This window comes from Scophthalmus maximus, chromosome 1 (assembly GCF_022379125.1).
Source record: "Scophthalmus maximus strain ysfricsl-2021 chromosome 1, ASM2237912v1, whole genome shotgun sequence".
In the NCBI taxonomy this organism is placed as follows: domain Eukaryota; kingdom Metazoa; phylum Chordata; class Actinopteri; order Pleuronectiformes; family Scophthalmidae; genus Scophthalmus; species Scophthalmus maximus.
The window spans coordinates 29,364,273-29,379,785 of NC_061515.1; the positions used below are offsets into that span (position 1 = coordinate 29,364,273).

Here is a 15,513-nt window from a genome sequence, read left to right on the forward strand (position 1 = left end):
ACGGCTGTCACTACATTTCAGCCAAAGCAGCACATGAGACAAGTTTCATATTCCACAGCTGCATGGTCCCTCCCTCCCTCTCTCTCTCTAAAGATCACTTCATATCTAGAAAACAAATGTGGAGTGGGACAAATAGGAATTCCTTAAAATCTACATTCATTTCTTTCTGCAGCAAACTATCAAAAGGTTAAACTGGTTGTTCTGCAGTAAAATGGCCTGTAATATATATATTATATATACATGACAATAACGTGTGAGAGCAGCATTTGTACAGTTGTCGCTGCTCGAGGTGGAGCTCGTTTTATGGTCCGGAGAACTTTAGGATAAGAACGATCGATAACACAACAATGTCTTTCCTCTGAAGGAACGACCGCTGTCGATTCGTCTCCGCTCCGGTGAACGACCTCGGGTCCTGCAGGTCTAGGACAGAGACACAGATCAGCAAAGTTCAGTACCGGCGTCACAAATTGTCTGGTGATTTACAGATGGGGCATGTGGCGCACATTAGCTTTCGGCACAGGAATAGAGTTTAGTATGTAGTATTTTTCAAATGATTTGCTTGAGTGCCTGCGGAGCAACTCTTACATTATCCCCTTGGCTATTTGTCTGACCCCGCGGCACCAAGGCGAGGGGTTCTGGGATCTCCTGATGTGCAGCGTAATGGCTTTGTTTGTGGGGAGCAGACATCGGGATGCCTCGGGGTTTCAGTCCGTGTATCACAGCTCGAGATGACACTGACACCACGACGTCACGTCTGGAGGCCGCAGGGCAGGAAGGGGGGCATCGCTCTGCGTGTCTGTCATTTGTTATTCGGTTGCTGTCAGTGGTCTTCACAAGAACTTCTGTTGCTTTTATATTCTTCTCATGAGTGGGAGGTAGTAGTGTGTGTGTGTGTGTGTGTGGGTGTGTGTGTGTGTGTGTGTGTGTGTGTGTGTGTGTGTGTGTTGTGCTCCAGTTTGCTTGGCCGGTGTTTCTTCCACATTCTTTAAGATAACAACAGCCTCTCCCTTCTGCTGCCTGGTCTAAAACCCCCAGTCGGAGTTTGGCAGCTGACCCGCATTTATTTCCACAGTATCAAGGTCGTCACACGTGTCAGGCACATGTCAATGAAACGGGGGGATTATTCACGCTCCGATGGCTCCGGGGTGTCAGAGCACCCTGCTCCAGTGGAGAAGTTTTCTTGGCGTTGAACAACTGGAATTCCTGGTGTGGAGAAAAACACTAAAGCTTCTTATGTGTCTCGGAAGAATTCAAGAGTGAGCCAGAACGGCTCAGTCCAAACTGACGGGCTCACAGCAGTTCTCGACAGAGAATCTCCTGGAAATTGATCCTGCTTTATTCTACTGGGAATTTTACTGGGGCGCTGGCAGCAAAAGTGTCTCCTCATGTCAAGTGTAAACATTAACGTTACACTTAATAATGAAATTATGTTTTGATAAAAGGAAAATCAACAGTAGTCCATGTCCGTGGGTGTGTGTGTGTGTGTGTGTACTTAGAGATGTGTGCCGTGAGAATGTTTGATAGCTACTTGACAGGCTTCTTTCATCACCGAAGGATAATCTCCTCATCATGCTAAATTATTCCCTTTGTTTAGTTAAGCATTAAGACAGGGTTAATCCCATTATTTCCTATAATATGGCAAGGAAGCAAATTTATTTTACTCATACTAAAACAATGCAATTTCCCCATTTGTGATCAAAAAAGAACATCATATCATAATCATGTTCCCCCAAAGTTAATGATCCAACCAGTCTGGTTAGACAGTGATGTCTAAGACACACACACACACACACACACACACACACACACACACACACACACACACACACACACACACACACACACACACACACACACACACACACACACACACACACACACACACACACACACACACACACACACACACACAGAGTTTTTGAAATGATTGAAGCTTGTGTCTCAGTGCAAGCGAGCGGCCTGCCTCCCTCCCTCATCCAAAAACATTAGGGCTTACATTCATCACTGGGAAGGAACTGCCCATGATGAGCGTTGTGATTATCTGAGACGCACGCACACACGCACACACGCACACACACACACACTGCAGTGTTGTGCACACAGGGCTGAAGCTGCGACAGGTCTCGTCTCCGTATCTCATGAGCAGCTCCTGAATAGACACAATGGACACGTCAGCAAAAGAAATCCGGAGCAAACACTCGCTGAAGGGAAGTTAAGGTGCAGGCGTTTGTTACGGGCACATTATGAACCACGCAGCAGCCAGACAGACACAGAGAGAGCTCAGAAAGTCCTAAAAGGATCAATGGATTAACAAGGTCACAGCAGAAGGTGGTGAGGTGACATGTTAGTTGACGATATTAAACTCCTGTGTTCACAAACACTTTGATTCGCACATGCTGCAGGTTTGGTCTGATCTCAGTATTGTACTGACCTCTGCTGGTGGAGGTTATAGGAACTCTGCAAACCACCAGCTCTGAGTTAAAGTCATTCCCTGCTTCCATCAAGAGCAATATCTTTATTTTTCTTTCTATCTTCTGGCTGTTGTTTTTTCATATTCCGTCTCGCTGAATTCTTCTTAGTTGCACAACAAGTCACATGCTAAACTAAATCATGCTAGAGTGTGACTATGTGTACATGTGACGGAATCAACGCAACTTGTGTACCACAGTTACGGTTATTTCAGCATATGGAGAAAATTAATAAAAAATTAGAAGAGTCTGCTGCAGACGTGCAATGCTACATGTTTTGCATCATTACAATTTAACTGGAGCATATTTTAGGCGATTACATGTAAAAGATATATCAACATGTAATTATTGATTTCTTGGGGTGAAAAAAAAGAAGACTGTGGTGGATATAGTAATCATTCTGTCATGTGTGAAGTCGTATTATTTACAGTAATGCAGAAGATTCAAACGTCATTTCACAGCCACATAAACTACACAACTGTTGCTCATTGTTGCTTCGGAACAATCTTGTTGACGTACGGACTGCAGACTGTATTCTAACAAGAATTTGTTCCCTGGGCATCACAACGATGCAATAAAGATCCAGAACAAACCGAGAGCGGGATCGTAACGAGCACAGTGAGAACTGTGCAGCAGGTCACTAGAGAGACACGATTATGGCATGTTATTTTCTAAAAAGATGAAAAAGTTGATTAGATCGGGACTGTAATGTCCTTCAGTCCACCTGAGCGCACATGCTGCATTTCTGCCTCACTCATAATTGAAGAGTAATGCCTCTGGTATGTTATAAAGACTAAATTCTACAGAGCATATTGTCGTTGATGTGCCGACTGATGATTGATAGAGCAGGGATTGGACAGGACGCGCCGCTTGCTGCCCAGATAATAATCCGATATGACCGCTCGTTGTGCCACGGGATAAATTTAGCTGCTCATAGGAAGCGATAACAGGATTCCAGTAATATACTAATTACATTGATACTTTTTTTTATATCTTTGAATCACAATGTGCAGCTGTTTCGCCGCTATAGATATATTTAAAGTTCACGGCCAAAGTGGAAAAATCAGGTGATTTAAAGATGAAAATGTTTTCCAAATCAGATCATATATTGTCCAACTCATAATCCTTTTTTTAAAACTTAAACTAACTCCAACTCCTGTATTTATGACACAGCATCGTGTCGACCTTTGCTCCTCTTCTCGTTAGTCTCGCCTCATCAGTGTTTCCTTCCATGTCTTCGACTTTACGCACATTATCTAATCTTCCCATGACATGTTGCCCAGAGTGACTGAGGGAAACAAACGGAGCACTGATTTCCAAGATCTCAGTGATTTAGGACAGAACAGCTACACAATACGATGTCTCACAAGTGGATTGATTACATGGCAGAAAATAAATATTATTTCTTAATTGATCCACCACCAATTGATAAGTTTAACCTAAAGATCTAAAGAGTGAGCTTGGAGTGGACGCAAAGTAAAGTTAAAGTTAGTTAGTAAACATATAAAGTCATAATGGAACAGAGGAGATAGATTAGTTACAATAGTCAAAAAGCTTACGAAGCACATCAATATAGTAATATCACCTGTTTACATTTTTACTGCTATGATTTTATCAGTTGGTCAATCTCATGACCCTCATGACGACGAGCAAATGAGAGTAATTTAAGACAATTAATGACAACAAAATTATCACTAGATATTTTCCATTCTGCAGGCATCAAGGCTCCACATTAAACATTAACTAAAGCCACGGTTGTGTGTGTGTGTGTGTGTGTGTGTGTGTGTGTGTGTGTGTGTGTGTGTGTGTGTGTGTGTGTGTGTGTGTGAGAGATGAGGCAAAGGTGTGTCTTTATCTGATGGAGGTTTTCTATAAAGGCTCGTCGGGGGGTCGGGGAAGTCAGCCGATACAAACAAGGAGCCCATCTTCCCCACAGTGACGATGGTGGACTCTGCGGCGCTGAGCCTGGTGCTGCTGCTCTCAGCAGTCGGAGCAGCGACGGTAGAGAAGTGAGTGTCGGCTTTGGATTTCTCAGAATCCGAAACCAAACAGTGAGGGCAGAGCTCGGGAAGAAGCAGCAAAACTAAAAGAAGAAAATACTCCAACAGGGGTTAAGTTTTATCAGATTTAAATTAAGTAAATGTACAGAGCATGTTAAACTATTGTATTATTACTGTTTAAAGCTGAATTAATCAGAATCAGAAATACTACATTGATCCTCGGGGTACATTGGGTTTCGCTACAGTTGCTCCGACAAAAAATAAAAATATATACAGGGCTTAAAATTATAAGAACTATAAATAAATAAAAAATAAGTAGTATGTAAAATATGTGCATTCTATGCATTATACCCTTATATATTTGAATATATATATTACACACTACAATACAGTATAACCAGTAAAAGATTAGTAGTCGATAGATGATAAACAAATTAATTGAGTGACAGAACATTAATAAGCGGCTAATTTATTAATCCTTTATGATTAATGTACTCATTGATGTAATTTTGTCCAAACTGCTCTGGTTTCAGCTTCTTAATTGTGCCGTTGATAGAAACAAGGATTTTCTGACATTTTACAACAAAATAGCTAATGATTTATGTAGAAAATAATTGACAAATTAATCAATAATGAATAATACTGTTTGGTACTAGGGCTGCTTCCAGGCTGCACGTCTCATTCTGTAATATTAGACTATGAAACACTGCGATTTCACTTTTAAAGTGCTTACATTTTTTTTCACTGAGGCTCACGTGTCTTACGTATCTGCCGTGTGTGTGTGTGTGTGTGTCTGTGTTTGCGTGCAACAGAGTGAACTATGACTACTACAAATACCATCCCATGCCAGAGGTGAGCGAGGTTCTGATAACTGTTTGCACGTGATTCGACGTTTGACGGATAAACACGGGTGTAAAGTGTCAATCTGCTCCACAGATCTCAAACTGGATGACGCAGACGGCACAGGATCACCCCGACGTCGTGACCATCGTGGACTATGGGCACACCTACGAGAATAGGAAGATCAGTTTGCTCAAGGTGATACATTTCTTTAAATTAAGGGCAGAACTAAACCCCAGATGGAGTCTGTTGTGAAATATATATATATATATATATATGGAATTGTCTCTCAGATTGGTCTGAGCACTGGGGAGAAAAAGAAAGTCATCTGGATGGACTGTGGTATACACGCCAGGGAGTGGATCGCCCCGGCCTTCTGCCAGTACTTTGTGCGACAGGTAATGTGATTTACAAATTGATTTCCAGGGTCGATGAGAGGTCGAGCAGAGCAATAGAAACCTGCCTGACCTTTTTCTTCGCTCCCCTTCAATTAACCCCAGATTCTGCAGACATACAAGACGGACCCGAAGATGGAAGAGATGATGAAGAACATGGACTTCTACGTCACGCCGGTGCTCAACGTGGACGGCTACATCTTCTCCTGGAAGGACAACACGGTCAGTGCTCGCAATTCTTTGTGGATCGTTATCGAAATTCCTCCTCTGTGCTTGAGCTCACAAGCCGCAGATGAACAGGACACGATGAGAGGATTGTTGAGTTAAAACGAGGTACGACAAGCAATTATTGACTCAATTCATTTCTGGTGCTCACAAATGCCCCAAGTACAAAACCTATCTCGTCTAATTTCCATAAATAAAATGAGCGGGAATCAAATATTTGAACTTTACTTCAGGTTTGCACTGTGTGTGACGTAGTGAACATTTCGACCCATCCAGACGCGACTGTGGAGGAAGAACAGATCACCGGGAACTTCCAGCTGCGACTGTTACGGCACCGATCTCAACCGCAACTTTGACGCCAACTGGGGCAGTGAGTAAATATCACCTGTACGGCCTGTTGTAGTCTATAACAAATCACACATACTGTGTTTGTGTTCTGATTATCCTGTTTCTCCCGCAGCGATCGGAGTGTCGTACGACTGCTGCTCCGAAATCTACTGTGGGAGCAAACCGGTGTCGGAGCCCGAGGCCCAGGCCGTCACTGACTTTGTGGGAAGCCGGAAGGACGACTTCCTGTGTTTCCTCACCATCCACTCCTACGGGCAGCTGCTCCTGGTTCCCTACGGACACCCCAACTTCACCGCCGACAACTACGACGAGCTGGTACTTACATCTAACAAGTCTCGATTGGACTAGTTGACCGTTCAGTTTGAGGAGAAAGTATAGAAGTAGAGTCATTGTGTCCTAGACTTCATTAGAAACAACCAGTGGCGTTGCCCCCTGCTGGTGATTCCAGAGAATACAGGCTTCGAGCATTTCTGCTAATTGGCTTCTTCTGCTAACGTCTGGTTCCCTAGATGGAGGTGGGTTTGGCTGCAGCAGACGCCATCAGAGGGGTCCACGGGAAGAACTACAAGGTCGGAACCTCACCGGCGATATTGTGTACGTATACACATTTCTTTTTTTTTGCTTATCTTAACAGATTTTTTGTTTAACCGACAAATGAGTGAAAATTATACAACAAAAATAGAAATAAAAATCTTTCCACAGACCCCAACTCCGGCTCGTCAAGGGACTGGGCTCGTCAGCAGGGGATCCCCTTCGCCTACACCTTCGAGCTCAGGGACAACGGGACGTTCGGCTTCCAGCTCCCGGAGGATCAGATCCAGCCCACGTGCGAGGAGGCCTTCACAGGAGCCCTGCACATCATCACCTACGCCCACGAAAAGACTTTTAATGGTGCCACCGCCGCCACTGCGGCCCTGTGGACAATGCTGTTGGCAGCGAGCGTCACCGGCGCCAACCTGATGTGAGGAAAAAAAACACAGCAGGAGGTGAACTGAGCAAAACTGTGCTGCCATATAAGGGCGACATGTTTATATCTGATCTTCCAGAAATCTCATACACCAGCCAATATTTGACCCATTAAAATGATTCCCAGATTTTTGCTTTCATCACTAAACATCATGATGTGCAGCAATGCGTGTCCACAACCTGTCAATTCAAAGCAACTCATTCATAAAGAATAAATTATATTCTACTTTTGCTCGTGTGTGTTTGTGTCTTATTTGTGGCATTATTTTTCTGACAGCCTGAATTTCTTCAACTACTTGAACAGAAAATATTTTACTCTTCTAGTATATTTGTAACAACAGTTAATATTAGCAGACATTACAGTAGCGGGGCCTTTCGGTATAGAAGGCTGTGTCGATTCTTTGGGAAACTACCTGAGTTTGAGTGTTGTGAGGTCCTGAACGTCTGGACGCCTCGTCGTCTCAGACCAGCCAGTGGCAGAGAAGAGCTGTTGCTCTGGAGGAAACTCATCCCAGCGTGTCCACATCCTTCGTTCTTCCCCGTCTCCAGGTTCTCTGGCTCTGCTTCCTGACTCCAGCTTCCTCCAGCACACTCCTTTCACGTCCCTCTGTCAATGACAGAGTCACAGTGTCACATCCACTGGAAAATCATCACATCCACATCTTCCTTATATCTTTTCAACATTTCAGGGCAGCTCATGGGTTCTGTACACTGAGACACATGTCCAGACAACAGCTCCTCATCTCCTCGGCCTTCAGGATCACACGTGACACGGCTACGGTGGTGATGCTAACAGTGTTATCAACAGGTCAGGATGAGAAATAAAAAATACCTTTTTTACTTTATTGTCGGTTGGCAGGAAAAAACAGACTTACAGACCAGAAAGAAAACCGCAACTCAACAGACGAAGCAACCAGAAGCAAGAGAAGCACAGAGACTATATCCACAAGAGGGCGGAGCCAATTGAACACAGGTGAGACCAATGAGGAACAGGTGCGCACAATCACAGGGAAACGTAAAGTGACACGGAGAGAACAGGAAGTGAATGCCAAAACAAAACAGGAAACACCAAACTCAAGATGAAAAAAACAAACACAAGGGATCACAAGAAAGTAACTTCATATGGTGATTGATCTGTGGAATGTGTACAGGAACTGTGGTTTGGTATCTGTATGAGCCTGACATATATTGTAAATTATATAAATGTATATACAAAAATTGATTTCTAAACTTTGCCATTCGCCCTGTTTTATTTTCTTTTCAGTTTTGGATTCGTCTGGGTTAAGAACATGTGATAAATGGGACGATATGGACTCTCAGTCTTTACATGATACACTGCCTCATTTGAAATGTTATTTGTGGGGTTGGTTCTCATCCTCGTCAACTGCTGCAGGAGGAGATTTGTACTTTGAGCCTAAGCTGAGGAATCAGTGACGGTTATTTGTCACCATCTAGTGGTTGATTGCGTTTACTGCAGATTAAATGAAACTACTTTGACCTTCAACCTGAAAATACACTTGACTCCTGTACTGACAGAAAATCATAACAGGCAGATGTTGTCATCATGTCTCAGATTTATTATCCAATTCTTTTTGTCCAATTCACGGTCCACTTCCGAACCCTCATCCTTCTCCCTGTGAGGCCCCACAGAGTCAGTGTGCGGCCCTCAGTCCTCAGTCCTCGGAGGAGGAGAAGTGTTCTTTGGACTGCATCGTTCACCTGAAGCACCTCCTCAGGAACCTGCCCACGCGACAGAACAGCCTGATGACAGCAGGGCGCCTCTTTCGGGGCCGCCTCGCCTCGGGCAGCATCTCGTGGAGAGGTCGACACTCCAGACACAGCGCAGATTTACACTTGTGAGGAACCTTGTCCGACCTTCTACAGAGAAGCTTTCTCACTTTCTTCAGAAAGATGCCCTTCTCTTTCTTGGGCTCCAGCAGCTGAGCCTTCAGAGCCCCAACAACAGCCTCCTCGAACACGGAGGCATCGGAGACCATGACGGCCTGCAGCCACTCCGCAGAGCCAAACTCCCGACGAAGCTCCCTGTAGACGCGCACGTGGATCCGTCCGACAGTCTCCGGGAGGACGAAAGCCAACAATCCCAATTTGCCCACAGTCTTCTCCCTCACACGCGCCAACATCCCGTCATAGTCGCTGGCGTACAGCGACGTCTTTGTGGCCTCGGCGATGTGCTCCAGCAGCTTGGACAGAAACACGCCGATGAAGATCCGCTCCTTCTGTCGCAACTGGTTTGCAGAGCTGGAGATGTGCACCGGGCTCCGAGGACCCGGGTCACGTGAGGGATCCGGGCCCTCAGAAGACGAGAGGTCCGAGTCGTGTGACGAGAGGCTGACCGAGTCGTCGGCGACGTCCTCCTCGCTGACTGCATCTACTGACGCCATCTCACTTGGATGAGAGGTCTTCAGGAATCTTCTACCAAGTCCAGTTGCTCCAGACAGATCACAGTGTAGTGATGAAGTGTAGCTCTTTGGAGAGATTGTGTCTGTTCAGAAGAAGAAACCACAGACGCCTGGTGGAGATGGAGCCGCTCACAGAGGAGTCAGTCGCTCCTCCGACTGGACTCGATGGACCAGAGGAGTCGACTTCATCCTCCACATTTTCTTAGGCTCAAAATCCAAAACTTTTAATCGCGAAATGCAAAAAGGACAATGACCCAAATAATCTTCTGTGACATTGTGAGGTGGATCGCACGAACAAATCTGTGACCTGATCAACTTTAAAGACTTATGTCAAAAGTCTTGTGTGTCAATGTTGCCTGTGACCTGTCGATGTCTCGATGTTGTCTGGTGATCTCTTGAACCTGCTCGGCTAATGGATTGATGACACATCAAAGCACATCAAACACACACACACACACACACACACACACACACACACACACACACGTCTTGAACGCTTGTTTTTCATGAATGTGCACGTGAAATACGTATTTTTGTACAATATGATGTAATAAGACTGATGTTACATGATATAACTTCTGTGGTGGAAGAATCATTTACATTTTATATTTATATATATATATTTAGGATATTTTAATCTTGCCTTTTTAATTCATGATTGTTTTGATGGATTAGTTTTTAAGTAAAATAAAAATAAAAATAATTTTTAGGACGCCAGACGCTCGGGCTGGACACAATCTAAACCAAATTATCTGAATATGTCTTCTGTGACTGGTTTGGTGAAGTGATAAAAGAATCGGCCTCTTCACACCTTTAATCTTCTGGCATTCAGCGGTTATTACCACCTCCACCCGTTTTCCCCGCTCGACCTGCCTGGCGGCCCTGGCCCCGCCCAGCTCACCTCTCCCTGCTCTCGCCTGAGACACGTCAGTTTCCTCCTGTGAGTCCAGGCTGAACAGACCTCTGAATGCCTCTGGATCTTCGCTCTCTCTCAGTTCCTTCCCTTCCGTCTCGCTCGACGACGTCGTCACCATGAGTGCTAAACTGTGGACAGAGGAGCAGTTCAACTGCCCGGTGTGCCTGGATCTCCCCAACGACCCGGTCACCATCCCTTGTGGGCACAGCTACTGCATGGCCTGCATCAAGGACTACTGGAGCAAGGACGACCCCAAGGGGAACTACAGCTGCCCCCAGTGCCGCCAGACCTTCTGCCCCAAGCCCACCCTGTCCAGGAACACCATGCTGGCAGAAGCCGTGGAGCAGCTGCGCAAGGGGGCCCGTCCATCGGATGTGCGTGACTCCATGCGCAGCGCCCGCAGGGTCTCCTCCTCCTCCTCCTCCTCGTCCAAATCCAAAGGGAAGCTGTCCTCCACAGCAGTGCCGTGCGACATGTGCAAGGGAGAGCCGCGAGCGGCGGTCAAGAGCTGCCTGACGTGTATGAGCTCGTACTGCGAGAGCCACCTGAAGCCCCACCAGACGCAGAAGGGCCTGAAGAAGCACGAGCTCATCGCGCCCACGGGCAACCTGGCCGAGAAGATCTGCACCCAGCACAAGTACCTGCAGGAGTTCTTCTGCCGCCAGTGCCAGATGTTCATCTGCTGGCTGTGCACCAGCAACCTGCACAAGGGCCACGAGTGTGTGTCCACCAAGGCCGAGCGCTTGGAGAAACAGGTAGGAGAGTGTGAGGTCACAGGGGCCCCGGGCCCCAGAGGAGAAGATGGTGATGAACGTCGCTTAGCCAGAAACCAGGGTGTCTTCTTACAAGATCCAATTCAAATTCAAGTGTTTGGCTTGTGTGATGATTAAATCCTTTTCGGTAATTTATGTTACTGATGTTTCTGTTGTTGATACAGAACACAAACACAAACCGCAGACAGAGCTAGCTCCATGGCTAACGTACACCTGAAGTGCTTGAGGCTTCCTCGGGTTCATGTTGACTAATTACACCTTCATAACACGAGGAACACTTTATCATTCATCTTCATTGACCACCTTCAGTGGAAAGACACGCAGAGCGTCGACTCTTCCGGCTACAGACACAACCCATCGTTCTGTTTGATGGGATTCTGTTCAAGGTGTCGTCCTCTCTCCTTTTGTGCGCTGAGGACATTCCTAACCACATTCCTGTCCGTTCATAACGCTCCACCCTCTCACACGCTGTGCGTTGTTTTGTGTATCCCTGTGTAGAAAGCGCTGTCCGACATGCAGGCCGAGAACCAGCAGAGGCTGAAAGACAGAGAGCAGGAGCTCAAGGACATGAGGAAGATGATGGAGGGGATGAAGGTTGGTCAGCAGACAATTTGACAGTGTGTGTATTTGAGTTGACTGAGTCGGGACTGGAATCACCTTCGCCTGTCTGCACCGCAGCGTTCCTCAGACCGGCTGCACGATGACGCCGAGCAGGCGCTGGCGGAGCTGCTGCGCTCCGTGGAGCGTCTGCAGGAGCTCCTGGACGAGCTGCTGGACCAGGCCGGCCTGGAGAAGATGGGCCAGGCCCAGGGGGTCATCGACAGTCTGGACACGGAGATCAAGGAGCTGAGGAGGAGGGACACGCAGATGAAGGAGCTGGCTCGCTGTGAAGACCACATTCACTACCTGAAGGTAGAGAGGACTGCGAGGAACATGTTTAACTCAAACGACAGGTAGTTATGTCTCCCCTGACCACCGTCGATCTATCCTCCATGTTTTCCGTCTAGACGTACGAGTCCATGTGCAGTCCCCTGGAGTCGGGGGACCTGCCCACTGTGGTAGCCAACCAGGACGCTTCCTTCGAGCCTGTGCGAGACGCAATCCTGGACCTCAGGGAGCGAGTGGAGGACCTGTGCAACCAGGAGCTGGGCAAGATCACCAAGCAAGGTCCGTCCCACTTCGTATTTAGTTCACGTACTTTCTTTCCCTGAGTTTTTTTAATTATTTTAATCCGATTGTCTGTTCTCTTCCAGTCAACGACACAACACTGTTCACTTTGGGTGACGGTAAGTTCCAGACATTTTTTATTTTATCAACGTGAGCATTAAAAAAGTTGTAGTCTTTCTTAACAGTGACCTCCTCTGACCTTTTACAGCGAACCAGAGCACGGGGGCAAAAGCAGGGTTATTAAAATGTGAGTTTTGTATTTTCCAATAAATATGAATATATATATATATATGAATATGATCATTTTCCATAATCTCGTTATTCAAAAAACTCATTTCTGATTGTCTGTAGTGTTTTCTGGTTTGGGTTCCCGCAACACAAACAGCCGTTCGCCAGGTACACTCCGCTTTTTCCTATTCTTCTTCTTCACTTTGTCATCTGTGATATTAATATGTAAAATATAATAATACTGTCTTCCAGCTTCCTCACCCAATGTGTCGGTAGCGGCGCGAAGTACAGACAGAAGAGGACTTGGTACTGACATTCATTACAATACCACATCATCAGAGGTATTTCAATATACTCTTGTTAAACATGACATTTTTTTGTTTTGATCATTTAGGATTCAAAAGTCAGGATGTGAGGAGCAGAGAATCTCCACGAGGTGAGATGGACTGTGCACGTGCAAAGACAGAAACCTCCTGAAATAAACAAGTGAACCAACCAGGTTCTTAAAAATATGCTTCTTCCTTGTTGCAGACAGAAGAAACGAAAATAACTCGCCCAGACAGAGGAGAGAGGAGAGGGAGACCGGTGAGGTCACACCAGCTCTGATTTAAAAACAAAGACTTCCTGTTATTTACTGATTGTGGCTGTGAACTTCTACTGCAGGATCTCTTTCATACATCTTAAAGAAATGAACCCCAGATCATAACCCGACCTTCATCTAACATCTAAACAGTGAGGGAGACCAACTCCAGAGTCAGTCCAGCTCCCAGCCGCAGAGAGTCCCAGTCCATCACAAGCAGGACCAGTCAGAACCAGGGACCCAGTCCGACTCCCAGCCGCAGAGAGTCCCAGTCCATCACAAGCAGGACCAGTCAGAACCAGGGACCCAGTCCGACTCCCAGCCGCAGAGAGTCCCAGTCCCTCTGGAGCAGGTCCAGTCGGAACCAGGCTGCTCCTGCTCCGGTCCCGGCCACCCCGACTCCAGCTCCGACTCCAGCTCCTGCCTCAGCAACTGGAGGTAAAACTAATCTCCAGACAATTGTTTTTGCCACCACCGTCTGGCAAAACCTACAAAGTGCAGCTCTAACAAGAAGCATGTGTCTGTGTGAACCATCTCTCTGTTGTGTCTTCTCCCCACTTGCTGGGTCAGGATTCAGTCGGATGGCGTCCATCAGCAGCCTCTTCCGCTCCCATCGCCGGGGAACCAACCAGGCTACTCCGGTTACCCTGGCTATGCCCGGCAACAACACAGCAACTGCAGGAGGGAACCCATGTAAGGCCTGACTAAAACGCCCATCCCTTTAGTCACAGCATCAGAACCAGTAGTGTCTGCAAGACTGGCTGGTTGACTCAGCCCCACTCTTAAATAATAATAATTAATAAAATGTTCTGGAAAGAACTTCATTTAACATTAAATTGTGTGACTGTTTCCTGTCGACAGGGGGGATGGGAGCTCTGCCCGAAACACCGACAGAAAGTAAGACTGCAGCCTTTGTAGAATTAATGTAAAATTAATATCTGATTGGCACATTCACTCATATTAGTTAAAGATGTATTTATGTCTAAACCGTTGTCTCATTGGACAGTAAACCCTGGTCTCTTTTTGGACACGCCCACCCCTGACGCCATGATTCATGCTCCGGCTTTCCCTGCGCGTGAGTTCACGTACCTTCATCGTCGTGGTGTCTCCAATTCTGAGAGAAGACACCTGGAAAAAACATTGTAAAAATAGATTTGTGTTCCTGAACTGAGACCGTTTGATTTTTCCAGTGAGAGAAATCAGCATCGACAGCATCCAGGCCCCAGAGCCGAGGACCAGAGAGGAGTTCTTACAGTGTGAGTCCCGGTGTTCAACTACAACATTACATTTTTACATACTACACATATTTACAGTGCTGAGTATTTAAAGCATTAAGTATGAAAGTTCATTCCTGACCTGCGAAAAACTAGTCAAGCATTAACTCGGTGAATATACTTGATTCTAAAACTGTTAAATTTGTGAATAATTATTTATTAAACCCTCTGTATTTTCCCAGACTCTGTGACCTTGACCCTTGACCCCAACACGGCCCACCGACGACTCGCCCTCTCCGAGGGCAACACCAAAGCTGTCCTGCAGGTGGCGGCGCAGCCCTACCCGGACGCTCCGCAGCGCTTTGACGGTTGGACCCAGGTGATGTGCCAGAGGCCGCTGTACGACCAGCGCTGCTACTGGGAGGTGGAGTGGCGGGGCCGGGGCTCCTCAGTAGGCGTGGCCTACGGCTCACTGAACAGGAAGGGCTCGGACGCCAGATCCGGGCTCGGGTACAACGCCCAGTCCTGGACCCTGGAGCTGTCGGACACCTGCTGCTCGGCGATGCACGACAACGAGAAGAAGGACATACCGGTCACCTACTCGCCCCGTCTGGCCGTCTACCTGGACCTGTCCATGGGCATGCTGGCCTTTTACAGCGTGGCGGAGAGCATGACGCACCTGCACACCTTCCGCACCAACTTCACCCAGCCACTCTACGCCACCTTCGGCGTGGGCAGCGGAGTGGGGGTGGGGCTGGACTTCGCCCTGGGCCAGTTCACCTCGAGCAGCGACAGCGTTAAGATCTGTCCCATGTGAGGACAAAGACTCGTCACTGTGACACAACGACAGAAAGATGTTTGATTCAAGTCATGAAATAAAAATCTGCATCTCTCATCAAAATACTGATTTTCAGGTGAAGATTTGAGATTGAGATGATGATAATAATATTAAATCAGTTGTCGAGTCAGTGGC

General features: G+C 46.7%; 2 protein-coding genes across 3 annotated transcripts; both read left to right on the forward strand.

The window, feature by feature from the left end:
* Window positions 1-4,337: 4,337 nt before the first annotated feature.
* Window positions 4,338-7,473, forward strand: LOC118309583 (carboxypeptidase O). Its single transcript, XM_035631898.2, has 9 exons — window positions 4,338-4,477; window positions 5,281-5,320; window positions 5,405-5,506; window positions 5,602-5,706; window positions 5,809-5,925; window positions 6,205-6,298; window positions 6,389-6,591; window positions 6,786-6,870; window positions 6,979-7,473. Exons 1-9 carry the CDS (start codon window positions 4,410-4,412, stop codon window positions 7,239-7,241), a joined length of 1,077 nt encoding a protein of 358 aa, XP_035487791.1. The 5' UTR covers window positions 4,338-4,409; the 3' UTR covers window positions 7,242-7,473.
* Window positions 7,474-10,608: 3,135 nt separating this feature from the next.
* trim25l (tripartite motif containing 25, like) lies at window positions 10,609-15,511 on the forward strand. 2 transcript variants are annotated; one of them, XM_035631353.2, is made up of 17 exons: window positions 10,609-11,333; window positions 11,850-11,945; window positions 12,030-12,263; window positions 12,359-12,518; window positions 12,605-12,637; window positions 12,727-12,765; window positions 12,870-12,914; window positions 12,999-13,052; window positions 13,141-13,182; window positions 13,278-13,331; window positions 13,480-13,546; window positions 13,613-13,764; window positions 13,897-14,019; window positions 14,188-14,223; window positions 14,333-14,401; window positions 14,517-14,582; window positions 14,783-15,511. In XM_035631353.2, the coding sequence occupies exons 1-17, from the start codon at window positions 10,695-10,697 to the stop codon at window positions 15,355-15,357; spliced, it is 2,484 nt and encodes an 827-aa protein (XP_035487246.2). In that variant the 5' UTR covers window positions 10,609-10,694; the 3' UTR covers window positions 15,358-15,511. The 2 variants fall into 2 exon arrangements, with proteins under 2 accessions (XP_035487246.2, XP_035487238.2); XM_035631345.2 differs by having other exon boundaries at window positions 13,480-13,764.
* Window positions 15,512-15,513: the final 2 nt, after the last annotated feature.